The sequence below is a fragment of the Netta rufina genome (assembly GCF_964035555.1).
Source record: "Netta rufina genome assembly, chromosome: 14".
Taxonomy (NCBI): domain Eukaryota; kingdom Metazoa; phylum Chordata; class Aves; order Anseriformes; family Anatidae; genus Netta; species Netta rufina.
The window spans coordinates 20,489,739-20,515,902 of NC_140137.1; the positions used below are offsets into that span (position 1 = coordinate 20,489,739).

Sequence of the window (26,164 nt, forward strand, 5' to 3'; positions counted from 1 at the left end):
ATTTCACGTGCAATTCTCTCGACTATTTGATATTGTGAAACTCTTGTTGGCTTTTATGTTCACAATTATGAATGGCAGAATATCATCTGAATGCTTTTACAATTCACTTAAAAGTATATTGGACAGTGCTGGTCTGACTGGAACACCCTGTGTCAGCTCAGCAGTGTAACCACTCTCTGTTGTGAACTATTATTGACAAGAGCCTGCTGAATTCCATGACTCCAGACACATACAGGAACATGCAAAGATCTGATCCTCAGCTCTGCAAGAAGTGCTAGCTTTGAGGAAATAAATGAAGTAGTCTTACCTTTCCAAGAGGCACATTGACATCAAGGCCAAAGAATAAAGGCAAGAGAGAAGAACAAGAATAGAAATAGAAACTGCAGAAGAAAAAGAAGATTGCATAAAAACAAAAGGTCATGGCATTGTAAGCATCAGGATTCATTCTTTTTGCACTCTGAAGGACAAATAAAATAATTATTCATTCAGAAGACATTGTATTTCCTGGTTACTTCTCTGAGTGCCACACTATCTCCCAGGCTTAGAAAACAGATCCCATTAATTTTGGTGATGAATTAGAATTGGCACCATATTGAAAGCCTGAGATATAGCTTTCACTGTAAACCACCATGGGTTGATGTTAGTCACAGAGCTGGATATCAAAAATAGCATGGGTAGTATTTTAAAGTGGGTTAAAAACAATGCCTGCTATCCATACTGTAAATAGCCTGGGAAATATATATGCCTAATGCTAAGCCCTAACTATTATATGTTGAATAATTAATTTTTGGACGGACCCTTTTAATCATGAATACAACAGCTTCTGGAAAGCAAATTTCTGTGAATCAAAAACTCTTTTGAAAATTGACACTGAGAAGTCTCATACTCAAGGTCTCCATATGACTGTGGCATAAATTTTGCTTTGTTTTTAATCTTCATCACAGATTATGATCTATTTCCAAGTTATATATAATAGAAAGACACTGAGTCTTTGTGTCACAAAAATATTGGCAGAAAAGTGGAAAGAATTATGTCTACCAAGTTTTACATTAAGCACAGTTGTTTCACTTTAGGAATGTATGTACAGAAAGGTCTCATTGGCACTACTGCCATTGTACCGATATAATCATTATTACAGTTAATGCATGTACATTGATATTCACTAATATGACTATATTGGCAAAGCTGCCACTGGATATGTATCTTATATCAGTCTAGCATTTCTAGAAAATACATTGTTGGTAGCATTGTGCTGTGCCCATGCTGTGATCTTTGTTCAGCAATCCTATCTTAGCTATCTAAAACTAGGAAAACTTAATATGACAGAGCAGCTTTAACACCGCCCTCCCCCCACTCTCTCCCCTCCCCCCAAAAAAGCAGAACAGCTCTGCATATATTTATAAACATGTATTATAAAGAATATGCATATATATTTCTATAGTTCTTTGACAGGTCAGTTTAGGGGCAAGATTCTAGTACTGTTTTCATATTGTATAATCAATTGCAACCTTCAATAAATGGGATGACATCAGAACCTGGGTTCCCTAGTCCTGCCAGCTAAGGACAATCTTCAGATCTTCACTCAGTTTCCTTCATTCCTTCCTGCTTCCTACCATCACCCTGCCTTTAGTGGATGTATTGTCTATATACCAAGACAGACAAATAAAGGCTTCATCATTTGGTTCAGTGTCATTAACCATAATTAAAAGTGTTCAGCATTTATTTCCTAAAATGAAACAGAGGTTGTTGTGGAGGAGACTCTTAAGATTAAAGTTTGGGTATACTGAAAGACACGAATTGAAAAGATGGGATGGTAGAAAAATGCTAACATGTCTATCTTATTAAGCTAAACAAAAAGGTCATGTAGTTCAAAAGAATTATATCATTACTTTCAAAAAAAGTGGATCAGCCTGCTTCAGAAGCAAAACAGAACCAACCTTTTCCTCCAGATCCTTAATTTGTCTCTTTTGGATGTCAGTTTTATCTTCTAAATCTCGGATCCTCTGGAAATTAAAAAAGAAAGAAATCTAGACTAAATTCTCAATAAATTTGCTTGCCTGAAAAGCGACTAAACGTTCAAAGTGCTAACAGCCTACTAATTAACAAAACCACTTCTCTGGCAGGGATAAACCTGTGCAGTATCATGACTACATCGACTAGCCTTGCCTAACCATAACTTTACCTCACGCACGACTACTCAAAATGTGCTGTTGTGTGTATTTCACTGCATCCTCAAATGCTGGAAATTAGTATCAATGGTGGATCAAGTGTTGATTTCTTATCAATCTTGTGGTAAATAGATGGAAAGCATAAGATCACAATTATACTCCTTAGAATTATATCACAATTCATTAAAATTTCTCACAGATTGATGTATTGAAAGAGGACTAAAGTATTATTATTAGAAATGATAAATGTTTATAGTAACATGAAAACACTAATTCTGTGGTGAACCAGTTATGCATAAATAGTAGCCAAAGTGCATTTCTAGCAAAACTGGGTACTCTTACAAAAACTGTGTAATGTGACTTAAACTTCTGGCACCTTGAGAAGAAAGACCGCTGGGCATATGCTTTCTCTCTCATTCCCTTAAACATTAGAGTAAGTTTTGTTCATTTTGCAGCTGTCACATTAATCTTTGAATGTAAATATAGTATTCTATCTCATCAGCAAAACATTACAACTGCCCACTTTGGGAGGGACAGACCAGAAGTGGCTGGAAAAACAGATAGTTCTCCTACGTAACAATAGCCAGACACATTCATACAGTTCCTCTTGAACCAAGTCCAGTAACTAGTGGTGACCACTTTAATCAAAGAGATAGGTTCATGTGGACAGAATTCTGGATGAAAACTGTTTGGTTTGGAATTTTAAGGTTAGTCAAAATATGACTAACCAATGCTTCACAAGCTAATATCAAGCGTTTGTGTGTACAGTAAAGACTCAAAGTATAAAACAACCCAAGAAATACCAGGCACACTCATGACCAAGAGCTTGCCTAAATTTGACCTCAGCTTACATTCTTACTCAGCAAAGCTGAGTAGATCTGCATGTGCTTCGGTCTATTTTCTTACCTGATGAGCCTGTTGGAGCAGCTCCATTCTCTCTTGAAGAATCTGGCAATCATATTCTCTGCTTTTCCTCAGCATCTGACGTCTTAACTTTTCTACTGCTGTCCTCAGCTCTTCCTGCTGTTTTTCAGTGAGAAGTTCCCCAAACTTTATTACCGTTTCTTGCTGCAAAGCATTGTATAAGGTGGCTTCAAGCTCCTGGATCCTCTGGTCGATGCAATACCAAAAGCCAGTTAGAGATGGAACATTGTTTAAAATACAATGGGGACTGGGGAGGTTGTGGCAGATTCAGGCACCTGCATGGTGGTCCCTGTGCTCAGGTGTGCAAAAATGTGACAAACAGAACTCATAAAGTGGTTCACTGTTTAGACAAATAAAAAAAAGTTTTTATTTTTATGGTAATTCAACTTTAGTTTTTATTGAAATCTCTCGCTGACTTTTTTTAAGCAGTTACAGAGGTGATCAGGAGTTGGATAGAACTTTCATACCTATTTTATATTTGTAATTTAAAAAGATGATTATTTCACCAATTCTAAAATTTTGACCCACTGTACTAAAAAAAAAAAAAAAAAAAAGAGAGAAAAAAAATGAAGGTCAGTGTCAAATTACTTTGCTCTTAATTGTGCTAATCAATGAGCATTCCCATTAACTGACAAACCAATTGTGCTGAACCTGCAAGGCCAGTTATCAGACCTATGTATCAGAATTTGACACAGTGGTTTTACATCAGGAAATCGTGCTCTTTGTGGCATATCCTCTACTTGCTATGATATGCTTAAAATGGGCCATCTAAGACTCCAGATCTGAGTTCCAGTTGGTTTCACTGACTCCAGCTGGACAAGCTGACACTAATGAGCAACAACTGCGTATAAATGACAAAAGAGTAAAAGAGTTTCAGACTTCAGGAGATCTACCTTTTCCTGATTTGCAAAACCTAGGTGCCATTTTGAAGTTGTGCACATTGCATGGTAGTTTGTTAGGAGAATGGGAAAGCAAATAATAATTAAAAAAAAAAAAAGATACTAAGAAGAAAGCAAAAACCTCTTCTCGTGATCCAACTGAAGCCCATGTCCTGTCACAGTGCTGGCTAATATGTACTGTAGCATTTCCTTTGTACATACCATGTATGCTTGGTCAAGAGCTTGCTTCCTGTAGTCTAGTTCTTCTTCCAAATAACCTTTTATTTTGCAAAATTGCTCCTACAATGAAGGATTTAGACAGAAACGTGACTCAGTTACCAAAATGCTGTGGGAAGGTTTATTGAATCAGCTACAGACATCTGACTTGAGCAGGACTAGGAGACTGGTCTTAATTGACACTCTGCAAAGTTATTATCTATCTGACTCAGCCAGAAAAGGAAGAAGGGAAAATAGCTGTGTTTAGTTTTGTATGATGATACATCTGATCTACATGAAACAAAATCCATCATCTCTTGTTGATTTCAGTAATATTGCTTGGCATTTCAGTAGTATTTAAGGTTTTCTGTGTGATTTTTCTAAAGATAACACCTCTGGCATCCCAGACAACTCCTTCTGTGGCTTCTTTTTTTGGGAGGAAGTGCAATAAACTAAACAGGAACTAAACAGGCATTTTCATGTCCATGTTATTTGGGGAAAGATGCTGTGCTTTAACTTCTCGGCATACTTAAAGCTTAATTTACTTGAGTATAGACATACCACAGGAACAAAAGGTAAAATGCTACAGCTGTCCAACTCATGTTGTTAGGCTTGTTCATCTCTTAAGTTACTTCCATTAACTAGAATAAGAATAAAGTCCTAGCTTTACTGATGCCATAGGAAGTTCAGCTATGAAGCTTTTAGCTTCAGGATGATACGGGCTTAAAATGTAATGAAAGAAGGTAGTATGAAAATTAATTAATTTCTCACTTACAGGTATTGAATAAAATGTCCTACAACTACTAACATTTATAGTGTCAATCTTAGTAGGCAAAGAGTGTGATTATTTTCATATCTGAAAATCACTGAGCAGCCTTTGAGCCCTCAGTACTTTAGTAAAGTCATCCTCATGGAAAGAGAGAAAGTTCTCAAACCTTAACTATTTCCATTTCTGTGTTATCTGCTGTTGCATATGGAACAGTCTAGTAACATTTTTATGGTTTCAGCAATTATCGGAGAAAGCCTACATACCTAATTTGCCAAAAGACCAGGTTTTTAATTATTTTTTTGGCACACCAAGTAAATGTGACATGCTCCTAAAATGTCTACTAAGGAAAGTTTGCCTACCATATCACTTTCCAGTTCCATCATCTTCTGGTGCAGAGCAGCTTCAGCTCCCTCAATCTGCTGGATCCACTGTAGGGAAGACAATAAAAGCTGTAAACTGCTGTGTTTTCTAGGCACAGAGGCAGTGGCAATGGGACATCTACAGCATCTTATTAGTCTATTTATAGTAACCTATTGCTAGTTCTGGGCCTGTCTTAATAGGTTCTCCAGTGACAAGTACAGTGACATGATGGCTACAAGTGAAACTTCATAAGGAGGAATTATGAGGATCACCATTACAGGATCACTGGAAGATGGAAAAGTACACTTTCCAGGATAGGGAACCCCATTTCATCCCATGAATGAGGACCCATGGGTCTCTAGGATCTGGAAACAGCTTAGTTAAGTAGATGGCAATTCCCTTTGGAGAGGGAGAATTGATGAGTAGAATCCTTGGATGCTGTCACATTAACACAATTGTGTGCTGTATTTGAACCATAGAAAGCAATTTTAACCAATGCCTATTTTCTTTTTCAATTTCCCATACAAGGAACCTAGACACATAATTTCAGTGGAAATTTTGCATACAGTTTCTTTCAGAGTAGAAATCTCTGTCTATGATTAATTATGGCTTAAATGTCTGATTTTGTATTTTCTAATTCACTTTAGAATTGCATGTTTCATTTCTCATTCTTTTTGCTTTTCCAACTGTCCTGACTACATAGCTTGTGCCAGGTAGGTTTGACATTTTTGCTGTTTAGCAAGGTGTTTGGGACTGTGATTACATTAAGGTATTTCTATCCTTGCAAAATCTCTAGTTGATAAACAATAGTATTTACATACAGATAGCAGAGTTTACTTTGTCTGTGGAAATGCTCACTACACTAGAAAGTCTGATAATATTGATATAACAGAGCCAAAAAATGTACAGCATTAGATGAGGGATTAGATAACACTGAGAAAAGCAAGCATACATTTTACCTTTTCTGCCAAGGACAAAACAGTGGAAGCCTGAATTATGGCCACTTGTTCTTCATTTCTTAAATTCTGTGAAGAGAAAGAGACGGAAGAAAAAAAATAGCAGCAGTTTCCTGCATGAATACAGATTATCCAAACTGCACGCTAGGTCTACAGTTTTTTTAGGGGAACCACATATTACTGATTATACGATTCCCAAAAAAATATTCAGGAGCTGCTAATGTAATTAAAAAAAAAAAAAAAAGACCACTGCTTTTGTCTTTTTACATGATATGGACTGACTGTATGTTTTCATACCATTGCACCTTATATGATACGTAAACTGAAGTTAGACCGATTTGTTTCTCTTTTTGCTAGTTTTGCAAAGCTGAATCTCCGTTGTTTTTGAAATAAATAAATAAATAAATAAAGCTAATTTACACCAGTATATGTGTAGACAATAATGATGTTTCTTTTTCTATTTCTTATACACTTTCTTAAAATGTATCTGATAGCCAGAGGTACGGGATATTTTCTTTTACATAGAGGACTAAAGTGGGCAGCAATGCCCACTTTGAAAGCCACAGGGCATTTGGTATTTCTTGTCTGTTTATGAAATTGCTTGCAGAGGAATCCTAGTCCTGATGAAGATGTGGTGGGCTCATACTGCCAAGCTAATTCACATGATTCACTGAATGACTGGAGTACAGCCAGAAGCAGTTCCAAATATCAGTGGCCATTGGACATGAGCTCTTCCCAGTCTGCTAAACTACATGTTAAAGTTGCTACTTCATTACTAGTTCTCTGATTACTGAAATCTCACAAATGCTCAACTTAAGGAGATAGACACTCTCTAAATGAAGACTTCCGGTATTACATAATTTTAACAAATATCTTAGAAAATAGACATCATAGTTACAGATTTCACTTTCCCTATTGTACAAAATGTATTTTGTAGAGGGAAAATACCTCCCACTTTAACTTACCCCATTATCACCTAGGATATCTAACTGCTTTATGAGGTCTGGTATGCTGACATCCTGCAAAGAGAAAATAAGATAAAGGCTTTGCATACACATTGTATCATGGCTGCAATATTTGTCCCTCCTGTGAACAACAGCAAGACATAACATTTTGTAGTATCCCATAGAAATGCATCACACACTGATTTTAATCGCCTTTGAGCCAGGTTTTATCATTATGATGAAACTTACAAGTCCAATTCAATTGCATCAGTCATCATACACTTTTATATTAGACCGAGTTTAAATGCTTAAAATATAGTGGAGTTATTAGCAGCGATTAATGTAATGGATTACATGGGGAGCATCAACCACTCCTGTAGTAAGTCCTGCCTTATAAAACTGACATACCTTAACCCCTTCCTTCATGCAGTAGATCTGTAGAGCACTCACACCATCTGAAAATGGGTGAATCTGGAGATTAAATGGTGGAGATCGTCTCTCTCTTTCCTGAAAATTAATTCAGAAGACACCAGAGAACATGTTAGAATGAATGAGATGTGTAGAGAACTCAATAAATGCAATATCTACTGTTTATATCATGCTTCACAAACTTAAGCTCTTCATATTAACAGAAAAAGAAAGAAACATTACATCACTACTTAACTACTGCTGGTAAAACTGAATGGAAAGACTCCAGGCCAAAGACACTGTGCCAAGTGGTATAGGGGTTTTAAAACCCAGTGAATTGTTTTACAGCAAATTAATTTCATGAATTATATATATTTGCAAGTTGTCTGTGGAAAAGGGGTATTTGACTTAACACTACTAGGATACTCAGATTACATGCTTGCTCATCCTGGTATGTCATATGTTCTATTATCCGTGGAAAGGAATAAATTCAAGAAAATTAATAATTAGCTAGTTTCATACCTTAATTACCTAAAACTTATAAATTTTTTCCAGTATTAAAGGACCAAAGACAAAAATAAAAAATTGAAAATGTTATTTCTTATCCCTTTCAGGTATTCAGGCAAGTACAAAAAGTGAAAGTCAAATTTTGCTTTCAAATATGTTTTTGGTTTACAAACATTTAATTCAATTGCTCAGTCTACCTTCATTAAAAACAGAACAAAAACAAAACAAAAACACAAACAAAACAATAACCTGGGTACTCACTCTTAGGAGAGATTTTAGCTGTGAACTATGGTGCAACTCTGAGTAAAGTACAGGAGGATAGAATTTAAACCTTGTTTACCTGGGTCATTTAGATTTAATTAATTTCTGTTTATTTTAATATAATCTGTCCAGCACTATACATTTGTACTCCAGAGCAGATATAAGAACAGAGCATGTTGACAACAGAACGCTCCAAATTATTAGAAAAACATGGTAACCTAGCATAGTCATGCTGAAGTTAATCAGCTAAACTTACCTTACTTTACTAGGCACCTAGCTCAGACAGAAGTGAACCATTTAAGTACAGAGATTACTGTTTCCAGCATATTAGAGCTGACATACCTCCACAGCCCACAATTAAACATGCTCTGCCCAATTTGTTACTCTATTATATCACTACAGCGCTGGTGTAAACACCTAATTCAAGTTGGTGTTCAGTGCAAGTGCCCTGGTTCTGTCTACTTTAAGGAGCTCATTTGTCACCTCCAGTTCAAGGTTGCGGAACTCCAGCAGTTCGTTCTGGTCCCGAGCATCCTGCAGTTCCTGTTGCAGACGGCTGTTTTCTGCTTCCAGTTTCTCTATCTAAAAGAAATATGTAAATTCATGATCTGTGTGACTGTTACAAGAAATGTTGAATATTTGGTGAGTAACAGTTCAGATAGCATAGACAGCTCAAGATCCGATCTCTGGAGAGGATTCACTACTTGCCATGTTACTTCAACGAGTCTTTAGTTTACATGTGAACTTCTGCTCATCAGCTTGCTAAACATTGTAAAGTGCTTAGATTGAAGGTTTTCCTAAAGCAATCCGATCCTAGTGAAGATCAGTGGGAACGTTAACACAACAGAAATATCAAGTTAGCTATTAGATTATTCTACATTAACTATTAAATGCACTGATCTCATAGTAAAGTGCTAGGATAGTTTTTTTGGGAAGGGCTGTGAAGACTATACTTGGAGGACTCTGCAAACAAGTTGGATAAACATCTGTCAGGAGTGGCACAGAAATAGCTGGTCCTGCTTTAGAGGAAATATTGGGCTGGATCAGATTCCCAGTGTGTGGCACATGAAGCACGGTTGGCATGCAGGGACAGTTGTCTCTGTGGGGCAGTTACTTGTGCAGTCATCCTATCCCACATGAGCACACCTGTGAACTGCACAGCAAGCATCTCCACATGAATAGTGCTGTCAATTAGCAGACATGAATACCATGCATTGGCCAATTGGATACAACTTCCTTGCTGGCAACAACACAACCTCTGGCTCCTCAGCCTGCTCTCTTCTGCAAGTCTCCAGCCAGTGCCAGGACCTATACTTTGCAACAAGGTTCTCTGAGTACGGCCCAGACAAGGATGGTTAGGGAGTGTGTTAAGACTGAAGTCAAATGAGCCCCCATAGATCAGTTTGTATGGAGAAGCATGGCACAGGGATGGAGACTTATTAGGCATGTTTATGGAAGGGGAGAAACACAGCTAGGAAGCCTCATCTGGGGAGGTGAAGGAAGAGAGAGGAGCTGTTGCTGGGAGTTAATGATCTCTTGCTGATGGCAGATGTACATACAGTCACTGCTGTAACTGTTTGTGATTCAAGCAATGCCGAGGTCCTTCATGGCCTTATATTCCATGATTAAATATATATACACACACATACACACATATATATCTATACATGTGTGTATATGCACACATGCACCAATTGAAATATTAGTTCAAGTTGCACTGGACCTAGGGATGATACAAGCCCTTTATAATATACAGAACATACAGAAAATAAGGGTATGAAAGGGTTCTGGTGTTACAGGGTGACTGCATTTCTGCTGCTGTTTCACACCCAGAAGCTGAGTTCAAAATGTCCCACCAGGGCTGCAACAGCAGACTCTTCAGTGCAATGTTGCAGGAACACAATGCTGGAGCAGAGCTGTAATGCTAAGCAGAGCTTCCAGCTCTCAGGTTGAGAGCATCAGCAACAGTGCCTAAGCAGGTAGAGAGGTTGTGTCTATCCATATGTCATCTTGTCCATACATCTTATCCATATTCAAGTATGCTGTTCTATCCATATACTATACTTATAAACACCAGACTGCATATCCAAAAGCTGTATTGCAGCATCCAGGTTACCTTTCAGAGTGAACACACAGAACTTGGGAACATACCTTGTCTAAAAGCTCTTGGTTCCTCTTAATAAAAAGCTGTTTGTCTTCCACCCAGTGAGAGTCCTGTTGGATGAAGCAGTACTGTTCAGAATAATCAAACTGTATTATGTCAGGCATGTTTACTGAAAATTGGAGCCACAATATTCAGGATTAAAAGTCTTACATGAACAGACTGCAAATTACAAAATAACAGCATATTAGTCTACCAAGCTTTAGAAAAATTTCTGAACCTGCTAGACCTGCCTGCTTATTAAACAGGGACATTGTATCTTAGGGAAGTTTAAGCTGAAACTGTACTAGGCATATTCTAAGCAGAGGAGTTAAAAGAATATATGCAAGAAGTGCTTACCTGCCCTTTCTGTGCTAAAGTTTTCTCCAGATCTTCTATTTTGGCTTTATATCTCTGTACTTCAGCTTGGAGCTGCTCTTGAGCCTGTTGAAGTCAGGTATAGCATTAAACAACAACAAAACCGGCAACGAGGCTGATATTAAAGGAAACCAAACACAAGAAGAATCATGGTCTATGCTGTTACTTCCACTGAATGAGTAACCATTACAAAGATTCTGGCTTACCAATACTTTCTGCCACCTCACATATTACCATATAGATGACACAGGGGGACAAAGCAGCAGATCATCTCCCTCTCCCCACCCAAGCTTGTTAGTAACATGTATTAGAGTGGCAAAACCCAAGATCAGGTATTCAGTGTGACAGACTCTGCTCAAAGACCCTGGTATGGGACAGTCCTTAAATTGAAGAAAAGTGCTTAGCAGATGAGACTGGCAAAGGACTGTAGAAAAAAGCAATCAGAAATGCCTGAGAATTCTTCAAGAACTGACTTAGAGTGGTAAACAACCTGGTAATATCTCACATCTGACATTGCTTTGAGCAAGAGGTTGGTCTGGAGACCATCTGAGGCCCCCTCTAGCCTGAACAATTTTAGGATTTTATTAGATGGACAACATTTTTAGCCTTGGAAGGTTTACTTTAATCTGCATCACATTCAAATTTGAATGTAATTTGGATGTATTTTTTAGAAACATTCAGGTGAGTATTCCTAAGGTTGGTACAATCTATGCCTTTGTGCAAAACCACAGGCTTCTATCTACGTTTGCAAATCCAACACCTTCGTACCTGGGCAAAACATGAGAAAATTCTTGTGATTCTGTGCCAAACTGCACAATTGTATGCTTTGGTATGCCTTCCTAAATGCAGGGGTTTGGGGCTCAGCTGGAGGACAGCCCCTTGTAAACTGAGTTATTGTGTCCATCGGTAATCATCATTCCATTAAAATAAACGTAGCCAATGAGGGAAACGGACATTTCTGTTGTATGCCACTCCATTTCTTTGTATGCCACTTTGAGATACCTGTATGTTCTGAAAGCAAGGAAATGCTTCTACCCTCAAACAAATGCTGACCTTGGCTTCTCTTTCAGCATCTATGATGCCTCCTGTTTGTTCCTGCAGTAGTGCATAAGCTCTCTGCAAGGCCTGATACTCCTTTGTCAGCTGTCGAAACCGCAGCTCTGATTCTTCTGCAGCTAAACTCTGAGGGAGAAGAAAGGACATGTCTAAGCACCAGACAGCAGTGCACTGCCAAAGCAAAGAATGCAAGTGTGACTTGTTAAACACAATAGTTGGTTTATGGATCTTGATTCAAAACAGCTTTTTGGTAAGCTTGCTGTAATAAGAAGTAATAAAAATATAGACTTTATAGACCATTTGTATGTCTTTAAGCTAAAAGAGATATAACAAGTTCATTTTCTTGAGGCAGAAAAGAAACTCTTCTCAGATCACAATGAAGTCATAGCTGTAAACTCTATGGATTAGAGCTTTAAAGAACCTCTCAGCATTTCAGGATATCAGTAACTGAAATTAAGGCCAAACTATGACGAACTTGTCTTTCAATATTCAGGAATAAAACCCTGGAGAGCCTGGCCACTTCCTTTGAAAGTCAAAATCTCATGAACAGCTGTCCTTACCTATGGAAATAGTCAGATCTTACCTCATCCAGATCATCATCTGGGGTTGCTGGTGTTCTGTCTGTTCTATATGAGGCCACAGAGGATGTTTCAGAGTCCATGGAATCATCATCATACCCAAAAACTGTATCCACTACATGTCTCTAAAGAAGGAAAAACATGTGATTTCTGAATCTCCCTGAAAATGGGCTGTGAGCATTTCTGACTGGGGGAAAGATTAATTCCAAACCGCATTGATAGCTATTTAAAAAAGGAAAGAAATGACAAAAGTTATGTACAACCCCTGCAACTACCCCCTCCAAACAAAAACAAAGCGAATCATACTGAATATTAGGTCTTGTGCTGGTGGAGAATATGAGTTTGCTGATTAATTCTTCTAGACTGAGGATCTGGCTCAGTCTAAAACTTGGAAAACATAATGGTAGCAGCAACATACTAAGGAGAAGTCTCTGCCCTGCACAGTGTCAGGAGAATCATTTGTTAATCTCAAAGCTGTTCAGAAGGCATCTGTCAACATGCAGAATAATGTGCAAAGACGAGACAATGCCAGAAAAGGAAATGTCTAAGGTGTGAAATAGGGAACCTTCTTCTTCTTTCACAGACACTGATGATATTCTGAATATTTCAGTGCTTCTCTCACTGATAGTGCTGTTCAAGAAAATGAGTAAATGTTATGCTAACACAAAACAATTTAATGTGACTTTTATCTCACATATTTTTCTAGTCATATAGTAACTGACACATGTTGTAAGAGACTGCTCACACAATACAGATTTTTTTGTATGTCTGATGCCTCATTGTCTCCAGTCTTGGTAACTGAATTCACCAAATCAAATGAAAACTGAGTCATGACCTATGAAAGTATAGGTGCGTGACCTGCAGGGCTGGGTTTTAGGGCACAGAGATGAGCATTTTAAAACTTGCTTTTTAGGTAACTCTGCTGAAAGCTGATCAATGAGCATTTTAGATGCATTTCTAAATAGTCCTTGCCTCACAGTTCTTTTTGCTGCATATTGCCTCAAAACCCATATAGAAACAATGTGACGACACATCTAGGATATACTGGTCTGAATTTCTGTCTTGTATGCAGGGAAGTGTTGCATTACTTTCACAGAACATGGCTGACCACCTAAGGAACATTCTTGAGGACAAAAAGCAACCAAACTGTGTGTCATACACTGTACCTCCACTCTCTGGATATGGGACATGGCTGTTGCAGAGTAATTCTTCATATCCAGCTGATAAAAAATTACTTGAACCACTGCTGACTACTCAGCTCTATAATTGTCCTAAACTATACCAGCTTTGGACTTAGAATCATGAAGGTTGGAAAAGACCTCCAAGATCATCTGGTCCAACCATCCCCCTACCATTAATATCATCCACTAACACACATCCCTAAGCACCACATCCAAGCTTTCCTTAAACACCCCCAGGAATGGTGACTCCACCACCTTCCCGGGCAACCCATTCCAATGCCTAATGCCTAACTGACTTGATCCAATACTGAACAACATAAAGGGTATCCAAACAATACTGAATAACATAAGGGGTAGCCTGTAGAACTGAGCAGAAGAGAACAACACACAGTTTTTCTGACAGACTTCCACTTGAAAAATTAGATGGATAAGGATTTTGCATTAGTGAGAATTGCAGGATTGGCCTAGATGGACTACAAAAAATAGCAAAAGATAGATGGGAAGGTCTCTGGAAACATAAATACATCTCAGCATAGTAGGCCTTAAGATCAATATTTATAGAAAATAGAAGGAAGATTATTACTATTTCAGAGAGAAGGGAAAAGACACATTTTGTTGTGAATAAAATAGCTATGCACCCTTAATTGAATTTCAAATGGACCCGAAAAGCTATCCCAGGCTAACAGGTGTTTATAAGACCAATCATTAAAGCAGCTTGTTATAATCCACAGAACTCTCTTTAATCAGATTGCTAAAATGTGTTTTCGTACAAAGCCTACTGGCATTTTTATAAACAGAAAACATTTTTCCTCTTACCTTAATTGGCTTTGAACTCCTTTTATTCCTTCTGCGACGAATGAGTTTTTCCCTGTCCTGGAAAATAAGATTAAAAAGTTACTGGACTTAAAATTTGTATCTTGCTCTCCTTTGGTTTGCAGTCCTAGAATGCCAAATCTACAGACAAAACAAAACACTGGGCTTCCTCTGACTGTGTTTATACTTTCAAACAGGAATCTGATTCCAGGTGGAAGGAAGGATTCATATTCTAATCTGTGTCCGTGCGTCAGCAGAAAAACATTTGAAGAAGGGACGAGGGGATAGCAGAACAGAAACCCCACTGTTGTGCAGCTGCTTTGACAGGCTGTCAAACAACAGGCGCTGATTGATTTCCTGTTAAAATCACTGGGAGGCCTGTTGCAGGGGACTGTTCTGGGCTTTATATGGGAGGCAAACTGTTTGACTGCAGAGGTGATGCTGCCTCAGAGTCATTAAAAGATAACTAGTGTTGGTTTCAACACTCCTAGCAATGACATCTTAGGAGAAGCAACAGCCTGCTTTGGAGTCTTTCTCTCCTTCCCCTCAACATCATAATACAAAGCCAGATAAAAAAGAATTGTATTAAAGGATATGACAGAAGAACTAATCATAAAATCATAGAATATCTGAGTTGCAAGGGACCCAAAAGTAGTCATTGAGTCTAACTCCTGGGTTCTCAAAGGACCACCACCAATTCCCTCCCCCCCCTCCCCAAAAATAAAAAATAAAAAGATGAGAAACTAACGAGCACCAACTGGCAGCATGCTCTTTTCTAGAACATGAAGGATATTGCATTGTGTGCCCACATATCAAGATTTTAATAATAGCCTAGTTACAATGGAAAGACAGCTTGTCACAGCCCTGCCTTATGAACATATCTGTAATTTGGTGAGCTCCACTGTTCTTAGTCTGTGTTCATTTCCAGAGCTCAGTTCACACACACAGGTTACACCTTTTCGTTGTAAGGCTGATGACCCATTAGAAAGCTAGTTAATACACCACACCCACACTCACCAACATCTAAAAATCTTCAGGTGTTAAAAGTAAGGAAGAAATGAACTCTCAGACCTCTATAATAAAAAAATACTAACAGTGGCGAACTCTATACAGGAGCTGTTGCTAATTTCCTCGTGCTCTGGACATACCCTTGTTAACTCATCAATTATGTTCTGTTGTTCTATGACCTGAAGCTTTAAAAATTCAGTTTCTTGTTCCTCATTAGCCTGATCAAGGTCATTGAGAGATTTTAATTTCTTTAGAGGAGGATGTGACGTCATTTTTTCTCTCTGTGGTATGAAGAAGAAAGACACAGATAAAATAAGATGTAGCAATTAAAAGAAAAAGACAACCTTTCAGCTAAAAATTAGGCATTGTTCTTCATTTAAGATGTAAAGCCATTTAAGTATGCTTCAACTACATAATTCCTATAACTTAACATTTTGTAATTCATAATTTCAGCTATATATTTTTTATAACCCACAAGCTCTCCTTAATAATAAAGCAGCACTGCAAGGCCAAGTCCTTCAAGCAGAACAACAAAGATTTCTCTCTCTACTTAGAGGCAATATAGCCTCTACAGCAGCCTTTAAAGGTCATGTACCATAAGTTTCTGCACCATGCATCTAGATGTCCACCATGTGGCAAATATATTTGTATCTCCCGTGTGCCTAGTGGGTATGCCATGAGGTCCCATGACCCCATGCACTTGCATATACCCCTCATATGACCATATACAGTGAGGAATCGGACATTTTAGACTTGTGAAAGACATGTATCCAGTCAGAACAAGAGGAGAGGTAAATAATGGGGTATCAGAACTATTTTAACTAGAATTCTGTATCCTGCCTGTTTCAGAGCATATGTGGGAGAGATGTCTACAGCCTGTGAGAATCAATCTAGCCACCTACAATTTGCTAGCTTCCATAATTTGGGCATCTACACTATCAAGAGCAGATGTCAGGGAGCTAAATTAGAACATAGGTGCTGTGTGCGCCCATATGCACCAAGGGTGCTGCCCACTGATGCCTAATGCATGCAGACACTCAAGTCCTTTCTGCTTGCTGAGGGGCCATGATCTGTGATCTACTACAGCTGTGGAAGAAGAATTCTGACTTGTGATATCTGCAGTAAGTTTATCTGACTTCTGGGCATGAGTGAATTGTAGAGTCTTAAAGTGGATTAACCTTGTAACTCTGAAGCCTTTCTTCTATAAGACAAGAAAGTGAATCTGATACTCTCATCCTAATCAGCAGGAGAGTTGCATCCACTGTAGAATGGTCAGCCTGCTCAAGATGAGGATGATGGCTATTGTGAGCCAAAGACAAGAGACACAAACACTTAGCAGCTTGCCAGTTTGCATCTGGCAACCCAAGATTTCCACCTTTTTTTCTTTTTCTTTTTTATATTAACGTCAAGGCAACATCGATGCATGTGCAGGAATCATATTCTAACTGACACTAAGGATGATTCCATTTGAAGGAACTACAGACATAACCGCTTTATTCCCACTTCATATAGCCCTGATATATGAAATACATAACCCTAGCCATCACAACACCATTTTTCCTCTCCTGTTGAGGGATTTCTTGAAACAGCAAAAATCCCATGGCTTGCTGTAGCTGAGCAAACCAAGCTACCAGGGCAACTATGAGAAGTTCCCATGACAGTGTTCCCACATCGCCCAATTGAGGAATTCAGGAAAATATTGTTACCAGTAGCTGGCCTCAAGGACAAGGTCTATGTGACTGCTAATCACAAGGGCGTTGTTTTCTTGCAGGTGGGGTTGTTTTCTTGTAGCTGTTTGTCTGAGTGCTTTTGACCAATAATCTTGTGTGAAACACTGTCCACCCCTGTTAAGTTCTCTATAAAAGTTAGGCTATTCGGGCAATAAAATGGAGCATGATCTGACTCTACTGTGTGTCTGTCGTGCTTTCGGTCGTGCTTCCTGCAACACTCTCCCATATACATGTACAATGCATGTGTTTTATGGGAATATTATATTTGCTCAGGGGCAGACCAGAACTTCACTTTGCCATCATCAGCTCTACAATGTTCTTTGTACAGAACATGGACGTTCTAAGCATTCTAAAAAGGAAATCAGGCTGGCTGAAAACATAGTTCTTAACAGCTTCCTTTTTGATTGTGCTGTGGTTTGGTTGCACTTGTGGGTTACAAAAAAATGCAAAAATGCAAAATGGCAGAGTAGAATATGACTCACTGATACACCTTAGTATTAAAGATAGTATTAAAGACTGATTTTATGAATTCACTTAAAAATATTACACATGTATGCATAACCCACAATGTTATGTAAGTCTATTATGTACAAACCTAAATATTGATATATTTTATCAATAGCATTACACAGACACACTTTGTACATGCATGTACTGTGCAGACATACACACCAAAACAGACATGTGTAATGCAGTAATGTTCATTTTGCTCTTCAATACTGACCATTTCTATGTTTTCTTTAGTAACTGCTTTGAGTTTATCTTCCATGCGCTGCAAAGATTGCATCAGTTCATCATTTCTCTTCGTGAGGCACTTGTTCTTTTCCAGGAGAGGTTTACATTGTTTTTCAGCTTCTCGGACACGCTTCAACTGAATTGACAATAGCAATTAATAATTGTAAGCAATCCAAATAAAATATTTTTTTTTCTCTTTCATTTGTTAGAAATATTTTTGTTAATCTTCCCTGTTGGACTACTGTCCCAATAAAATGCCAAACAAAATGATCAAATGGAACTGGCAAAGCAATCCTAGTAATGCTTACAGCTTCTATAAACTTACTTTATCTATAAATCTCAAAGCATAATTCTGCACATCTATTTCTGAAAGATGGCTTTACCTACGTGAAAACTCATACATAGGAACGAAGCCATCCTACAAACCACCAGGCAACTGCAAAGCTGCTACAAAAGCCCTGAACAAAGCCAAAACCTCTTTTTAATCTTCAGGAAACCCATTGATTTTCTTTGAAAGACAGAGTTGCATAGGTACCTACTCAGTCTGGATCACAGCAACAACATATATGTAAACCTGTTTCTTAATGTAACACAGTAAAATACTTGTGCACATGCACAATGAATGTTGCTTTAATCAACAAATCATGTATCATTTAAACAACAAATCCCAACGGATTAAAAGTTATTTTAGGGCATATTTGTAGGTTCCAGTATTGGCACAGCTAGAGTTTTAACCAAATTCTTTTTCTTTGCAAAACTAGTTCCATCTGGTAAAACTGAGTGTTAATACGTGACATTTATTTTTTTTAGGGAGGACAAAGAAAATTATGTGTGGCTGTGGAAAGACATCCTCTTTGTGCCTAGATGATCTACCTAATGAAGGCACTGTGCCAGCTCTGAGTTACTGTTCATAACTGGGAGGTTCCTGCCCCTTACATTTCTGCTGGGGAAAGGACTAGGAGAATTTATTGTAACTATTAAGGACTGTTAACCACATTTGTTTACATCATCACATCATTTTACTAGGGTATTCAGACTAATCCATTAAATTTTGCCCAAAGTGGGCTAACAAGCACCTGAAGATCCCTTCTGCTAACAGGAAAAGGAGGAGCTGCCATAAGTGGTCTTCAATCAGCACAATTGTTGGCAAAACAACTATCTGTCCTACCCTAAGTACAAAGTTAGCTGTTGCTGGTCTAAATGTATCTTAAGGTGCATGGTATTTCTAGCAGTACCGGATCACATTTAACAAAATGTATTCATTGTTGTCACATTGTGCAAGATACAAATTTGAAGCCTTTTTTGAGGATTTTTTTCTTGTGGAAAAACAGGCTAAGTATTTAATGACATGCAACAGCTAGTCAAGCTGACTCATCAGACTACAAACTACTCAGTATTGCAGAAATCTGGAGTTTGAGAGCTGCTTTTCGTAACTGAAGAGAGGCATGTGAACACATTTGTAATGTTACTACAAACTTTGTATTATTTTGCAAATATTAAACTAATTAACATTGAGGATATCCAAGCCAGCCACACTGATATGAAAGGAGTGCAGTAAGACTCCTAGCTAAGGAATTATAAAAAATACTATGAGTTGAATGTCAACACCCTTTTCCAGAAGCAGAAACATGCAGTAGTCAAAAAGCCTGGGTGCTGACCTCAACACACAGATATCACTGCCTAACAGTAAATCAGATAAAGGGATCAATTCACTGTTGTCTGTTCTCCCTAGATCTGATTCTTAGCTGTTCTCATATACCGGACTACAGACTTTATTTGATTTACAAGATAAGTCTCATCATGCACTGTTGCATGCCCCAAAACACCTGAAAAGGTCAAGGAAGGAACACAATCAATCATATAGAAAGATATGACACTCTTTGCCTCAGCTTCTGTTGTGATTTTTGTCCCTGTATAACTTCACTGAAGTTATTGTTTAATTCTAGAGTAAAAAACCATCCTCAGTCTCCTTAGTGACAAGACTGATGGATCAAAAAGGCATATTTATCACTGAATGTCATGCTTGGAGACTCCTCTCTTTGCCTTCCTTATGGCTCCTGGCCCCCTCTGTCTGATAGTGCAAAGCTCACACACCAATTCATTTCGTTCATCAACAAGCAACGTGTTCCTGTCTTCCAGCTTCCGAATTGTGGCATTCAACTCTGCTATCCTCTTCTGGTTTCTGCGCAAGTCCTGTTTATTGGTAACAACATAATACCGTTACTAATTCTTTCCAAAATACATTTCGGAAAATAATCTCCCAAAACCACATACTAGTCAATTTAAGCTGTCATCATCATCAAGTGATTTTTTTTTTTAATGATACTTACTATTATGGCAAAAATGTGTTGTTTGTTGTTGTTTGCTCGTTTGTTTGTAAGAAATCATCTAGTTTGGGGAAAATTTTAAGATTGAGAATTTCCAGTTGTTAACAAAATTAAAAGAAAAAACAAAAAACACACAACTGATGTTCATATGCTTTCTGATAGGGGAAAAAAGCAAAAAGCTAAAAGCTTCTAGCTTTTCTTGCCTTCTCCTACACATTCTTCTACTTGCTGTGCCATGAAAAAGTAAGGACATCCCTTTCACTGTCAGTTGCCTTTACCTTCTTATTCTTTCTTTGCATATGTGCAAATATGTGTATATACATATTTTTTTTGTGTAAATGCCATGTTTAGTCACTCAACTAAGGAAGTTGCATGCCTTGTAAATGAAAGCAACAGCTACATGTGTAGAGGGCAAGACAGAGAAAGAGGAGGTACTCCTGAGCTTCCTAGATTCCCCCCCGCCTTCTCCCTACCTGTCTTCCCAATTTTATGTTTGTTTTTGGGGATGCAGACTACCCAGATAGTTATGATTCTTTCAGAATAGCACTTACTATTTAAGATGTCTTATTTTTGTAAATACAGCAAATGAAGAAACAGAATTACAAAGCTTTGTCCAACTGGCCTTTTCTTAGAAGAAGCTACAGTTATAACTTCTCTGTAGTGAATAAGAGTGGGAATGTTTTCCCAGGGACCAAGAATTTTTTTTAAGCAAAAGAAACCAGCTACGTTTCTGTTTTGCAGCATCCAGTAAAACCTGCGTACAGGGCTGCTGCAATGCTCTGAACCATCTCCAGCCCTTCCTGGTATCTCTCTCTTGGGACTGCTCATGTTACACTCTGCCTCCTTCACCAAGAAGAGCTGTTCATCCAGAGCTTCCTTCTGTAGCTGCAGCTTCTGCACATAGCCTGTCTGTGTCTCCAGTTCTTTCTCCAAGGAAAATATGATCCTGTCTTTAGCCTTGATCTCGTCCATCTGATGAGAAAAACAGAGCAACAATTTTAGTGCATAAATGCAAAAGCATTTCATCCTTGTCCAATCTAGGACTATATGATTTACTTAACACCAGCACTCACCACTTAAATCTGCTACATCATATCACACAAGCTTGAAAACAATACTCTTTGAAGTTTTGGACACAACTGTATGCTATCATATACAGTAACAGATTCGGCAGCCTTTCACAGAGTGAAGCCTTGGAACCAAGCATGACGAAATATGCAAAATGTCTCAGCTCTTGTAACGGCAACAGACACAGGGTAATAAGATACAAAGCTTCAAAAACCGGATGAACAGTTCAGGCTTTCACCTTGCATCTTGGTCAGTTATTTATAATACTGAAAACTAAGTCTATACCCCAACAAAAACAAAATAGTTTAGAATAGCTCCTGCTTAAATAAATTCAGCTACAACAGCTGAGATGGTAGAGGGTACAGACGGTTTCTTACAAATTCTGTGCAAACCCCCTATTTCTTACAGCTGATCGACAATGTTCTTAATCTTCATCTGAGTGCAAATGATGACTGGGAAAAAAAATTAAATTAAAGCTTCTATTAAGATCAGCACATTTATTATTATTTGTTTGTTTTGCGTTTTAAACCTATTAAACTGACTTTACCTCAACCCATGATTTTTCTAACTTTTTACCATCCAATTATCTTCCTCCTCCCATTGTAGGGGAGGAGGATGAAGGGAGGTAAGTGGTGGCAGCGGAGTGCTTAGCCACCTACCAGGGTTCAACTACAATGCTTTAAGCTCAAAAATACCACTCTTCACACTGTTTAAATCACCATTTATTTTACTTAACTGTCAAATCTTGAATTTCAGTTTTCAAGCTACACTTTCCAATGTCGTAAGCAGGCTCAGCTCGCGTATGATAGGGAAACACGGACACTTGCACCATTGCCAATTTTGGGTCTCATTTTGCTCATTCTCTCCAATAATTACTGAAGGCTATACGAATATCAAAGCAAAAGATCTCTCTTATTCTGCCATGCTCTGTGTTTAAGGTGTTTAAGATACCATCATAATGGTTAAAGAAACTAATAAGCTGTCAGTGCAAATGCAAACATCTTCTTTTTCTAATACTTTGCATGGCAGATGTATTAGCATTTCAGCAAATCAATTCCTTAAGGACTGGACCAATCACTCTTACTCTATGGAGTTATTTGCCCTCCTAGTGGTCACTCTAGTGGATTCACCGTGATCTATCTGATGCTGAGATATGATAATGCAACATTTTTATTACTTTTGCAAACCGAGGTGCTTTGCAGAGTTCTGTGATTAACAAAAACCTGAGAGGTACAGGAAGCAAACTCACGACAGCATAAAACAACACATGAAATGTTTTGGTGCAAGGAGGGGCTACTAACCAAGCGGCGAATATCCCTCTCACTCTCCCATTTGATCTTAGAAATGGCTTCCTGGTGGGACTGATGCTCACTCCGAAGATCACCCGCCTTGATCTTGTCAGCTTGGATCATATTGTTAAGGGCCTCATCTACCTGCTTTTTTGCAGACTTCAGTTCAGTAATTTCCTGCAGAAGCTTAAGGCGCTCAGAGTCAAACTGTTTTCTGGCCTCTTCACGTGCCTCAATAGTCAGCGCTGTCCTTACTTTATCACTGCTCCCATCCCGCAGCGCACACAATGCTGACTTGAGGCGCTGGATTTCACTGTCTCGGACTTTTACCATCCGTGTCATCTCCTGCTCGTGCTGTTTAATGAGGTTCTCCCTCACAGCCTGCAGCTCCTTCATTTTTTCCTCATGAAGTTTGGCTTTTAGCTCCGTGATCTGCACAGTCTGCTTGCGCTGCTCCACTTCACGGATACGTTTAGTTTCTTGAGTCTTCTCTCTTTCTAGTTTAGCAACCTAAGTTGAGACAAAATGAAAGTCACCTGCTACCAAGATGCTGTTATCAAAACAAGCCCACCCAGGCACACAGCCTTATCAAATTGAAGAAGACCCTGCTGCAGACCCTAGATGCTCCTCCATCCTCCTACCACAAAACACAGGCCAATTTTAGCCTGTATTTAGCCCCTCGCTCCTCCATGATGATAATTCCTTTGATATCTGGAGCACTCAGTCTCATCTGGTCACAGGAACAGATGAGATGGACCTACGGATAGACCTCCTGAGAGATACTGAAGCACAAACTATTTCATTATTTTGTTCATGTTCTGCTCAAGTCCTTTCCATTGTTACTCTGAAGCACATTTAAATATATTTCAGATAACATATTTTTTTCCAGTTTTGAAGGCTTTACTACATTTGTTGCTCTCATTATTTAGACCCTTCCATAGCTGCAATGCTAAAAAAAACAAACAAACAAAAAAACAAACAGCAAGAATTAGAATATACTGGAAAGCACTACAGAATCTCCCTTGGCTATCAGTTTTCTTATTGGCCTCCTATGGCTCCTTAAGAGAATAACCAAGTCTTGCCTACGCGCAACATATGAATGACAGAGCTTGTAGGGAATATGCAAAAGAAGTATTTTTGCTTTCCAAGTCTGTCATTTACCATATGAAAGAAAATTATGCAGAATGAGTTTGAAAGAATTATGGTATCCGCTTCCTTATCTTCACTGCTTGTAAATGACATATTGAAGATTGCCTTAATCTCACTCTTGTTCATGCAACTTTAGCATTTACCGTACAAGGGTTTATTGCACAAAAGATGCACTCTGCGTATAAAACACAGATGCACTGTGAGTGCTACTAGAAGCATCCCTAAATGATGAGGGAGCAGCACTTTGGAGAGCAAAATTGACACTGTTTTGCAAGGCCGTATGAGGATCACCTGTGGGAAAACTGATGCTGCCTGCAAGGATTTTAGCAGAAGGTGTGTGGGGTTTATGCAGAATAGGTGTAAAATAACAGCTAGTATTTTATCCTTGGATAACAACTGGCCCATTTACTTTTTTACAGGCTACAAAGGCTGAAATAGTGTAACAAGATCATGGTGTCTTTCAAGGGCTGCCCTAGTACAGATGATGCAGGAAATGAGTCAAGACATCAGCAGATGATGTAGGGAAGAGCTGAGGCTGCAGCCCACAGCCCTGAGGTGGTACCAAAGACTTCTAAGGTTTATGTGAGGAACCTCAAACCTTCACAGGTATGTATAGACAGGGCCATGGCTATACCCTCTACACGTGATACTCAGCTGGCTTTTGACTAACTTTGGATATCAGACTGTTATGCTGACAGACCATTGGTACCTGAACAAGCTTGAAATAATATATACATACCTTAATGTACAAAATACTGTTCAGCTGCACTGCAGATAGATTACAAGGATCCACATGGAATTTCATGCTATACATTTAAGAACTACTTCATTCAACTTTGAAATAAAGACATATCTTGCTGAAATATATTCAAAAATTCACTTATTCAAAAACAGCAACAGTACACAATTTCTAGATGCTGGAAATTTAAAAAAAAAATAATAATATAGTTAGAGACAATCTGAGTGGATAGTATGAAAAACACTAATTGGAATATGGCCAAAGATGTTACAAAAAGTATACCGTTCCATTTGAGGGCCAAAGTCTTATTAAATTTGTACCTTGGTATTTCACTGAGGTCTTTTCCACTGAAGCAGCAGCGCATCATACCACTGTTCTAGAGAAGAGTTGCATCTGTTGATTTCTGTGATGCTGTTTGTTTTCATGTGTTTCTTTCCTTCAGTGCAGACACTTTTATTTAAAACCAAACCCTCACTCACCTTAGATTTCTCCTGGTGCAGCTCAATTTGAATGTCTGTTAGCTTGGTCCTGAGTTCCTCATTGGCAGCTTGTAGGGCAAGAATCAGTGCCTCAGGCTTTTCGCCCTTGCTACGTCCTTTTTTTGACATGATTTCTTATCAGTGAGAGTCCATGTGTTTACTTCTTTCAAATGTGAACTGCCATCTTTTTCTGTTCCTTTCAGTACCAGTTACTTTAACGCCTACTGGGTGGCAATCCTTAAGGTTCTGTCCTCAACAGCTTTGCAAGCTCTGTGAGAAATAAAACATACTATTATTTATCAGTGGACACTGCAACATGACAGCTCACATGGTTATGGAACACAAGATAGCTCACTTCTCCAAACACTGCAATCTTTGTCTGAAAACCTGCAAGGGAGATTCCAGCACAACCAGGCTTCTTTATGCAAGTCTGACATAGTGGTGGAAATTTCATACATGCCCTTTTCTTCTTCTCATAAAGGGGCATCATGCGAAGAAGATACACGTTTGTTTACCATAAGGATTAATGATGTTGAGACTACAGGATTGGAGAGGACAGGTCATTTAACCCAAGCCTTACAGTCCGGGATAACCACAAAGCAGGCATTTTAGTCTGAAGAATCTATCTACAATCTCTTCCTGTTATCCTTCCCAACCCTTGAACTCTCCCAAGATCCTATGCCAAACTGACTTTCATACAACATTCCTACAGTCTACTACAAGAAGAGAGAAGCGCTGAAGTCCTCATTAGCATTCTGGGTCTCTGTAGAAGCAGAAAACTAATGATATGCAAAAGCCTGTATCAGACCAGAATTTGTCACCTTTGCCATTTTTAAGGGAATGCAAAAAAACTAACCAACAGTTCCTGTCAACTAAATTTTTGGGAAAATTCTGTCCTAAGTCAAAATGATATGGTAAGCATAAATCCAGGCACATCAGCAAGATATGCAGATAGGAAAGCTAAGATGGGTTGTTTGTGGCGTTTTGTTTTTGTTTTTGTTTTTCCCATATCACTGGAATATGAGTGTCCCTCTGTCCTGCATGTCGCATGTACTTTTTTTTTTTTTTTTAATATTTTTCGTATTAGTTATTAGCACAGACTG

General features: G+C 38.5%; 1 protein-coding gene across 2 annotated transcripts; it reads right to left on the reverse strand.

Annotated features, from left to right (window-relative positions):
- Nucleotides 1–329: 329 nt before the first annotated feature.
- On the reverse strand, nucleotides 330–25,190 carry JAKMIP2 (janus kinase and microtubule interacting protein 2; the record flags this gene model as incomplete). Of its 2 annotated transcripts, XM_084295270.1 has the most annotated exons (20): nucleotides 330–380; nucleotides 1,938–2,003; nucleotides 3,075–3,278; nucleotides 4,193–4,270; nucleotides 5,315–5,383; nucleotides 6,275–6,340; nucleotides 7,237–7,290; nucleotides 7,624–7,722; nucleotides 8,875–8,973; nucleotides 10,543–10,605; nucleotides 10,892–10,975; nucleotides 11,963–12,091; nucleotides 12,549–12,668; nucleotides 14,541–14,597; nucleotides 15,686–15,826; nucleotides 18,000–18,146; nucleotides 20,105–20,203; nucleotides 21,100–21,309; nucleotides 22,707–23,204; nucleotides 25,062–25,190. In XM_084295270.1, 20 exons carry the CDS (start codon nucleotides 25,188–25,190, stop codon nucleotides 330–332), a joined length of 2,463 nt encoding a protein of 820 aa, XP_084151396.1. The 2 variants fall into 2 exon arrangements, with proteins under 2 accessions (XP_084151396.1, XP_084151397.1); XM_084295271.1 differs by lacking the exon at nucleotides 10,543–10,605.
- Between the last annotated feature and the right edge of the window lie 974 nt (nucleotides 25,191–26,164).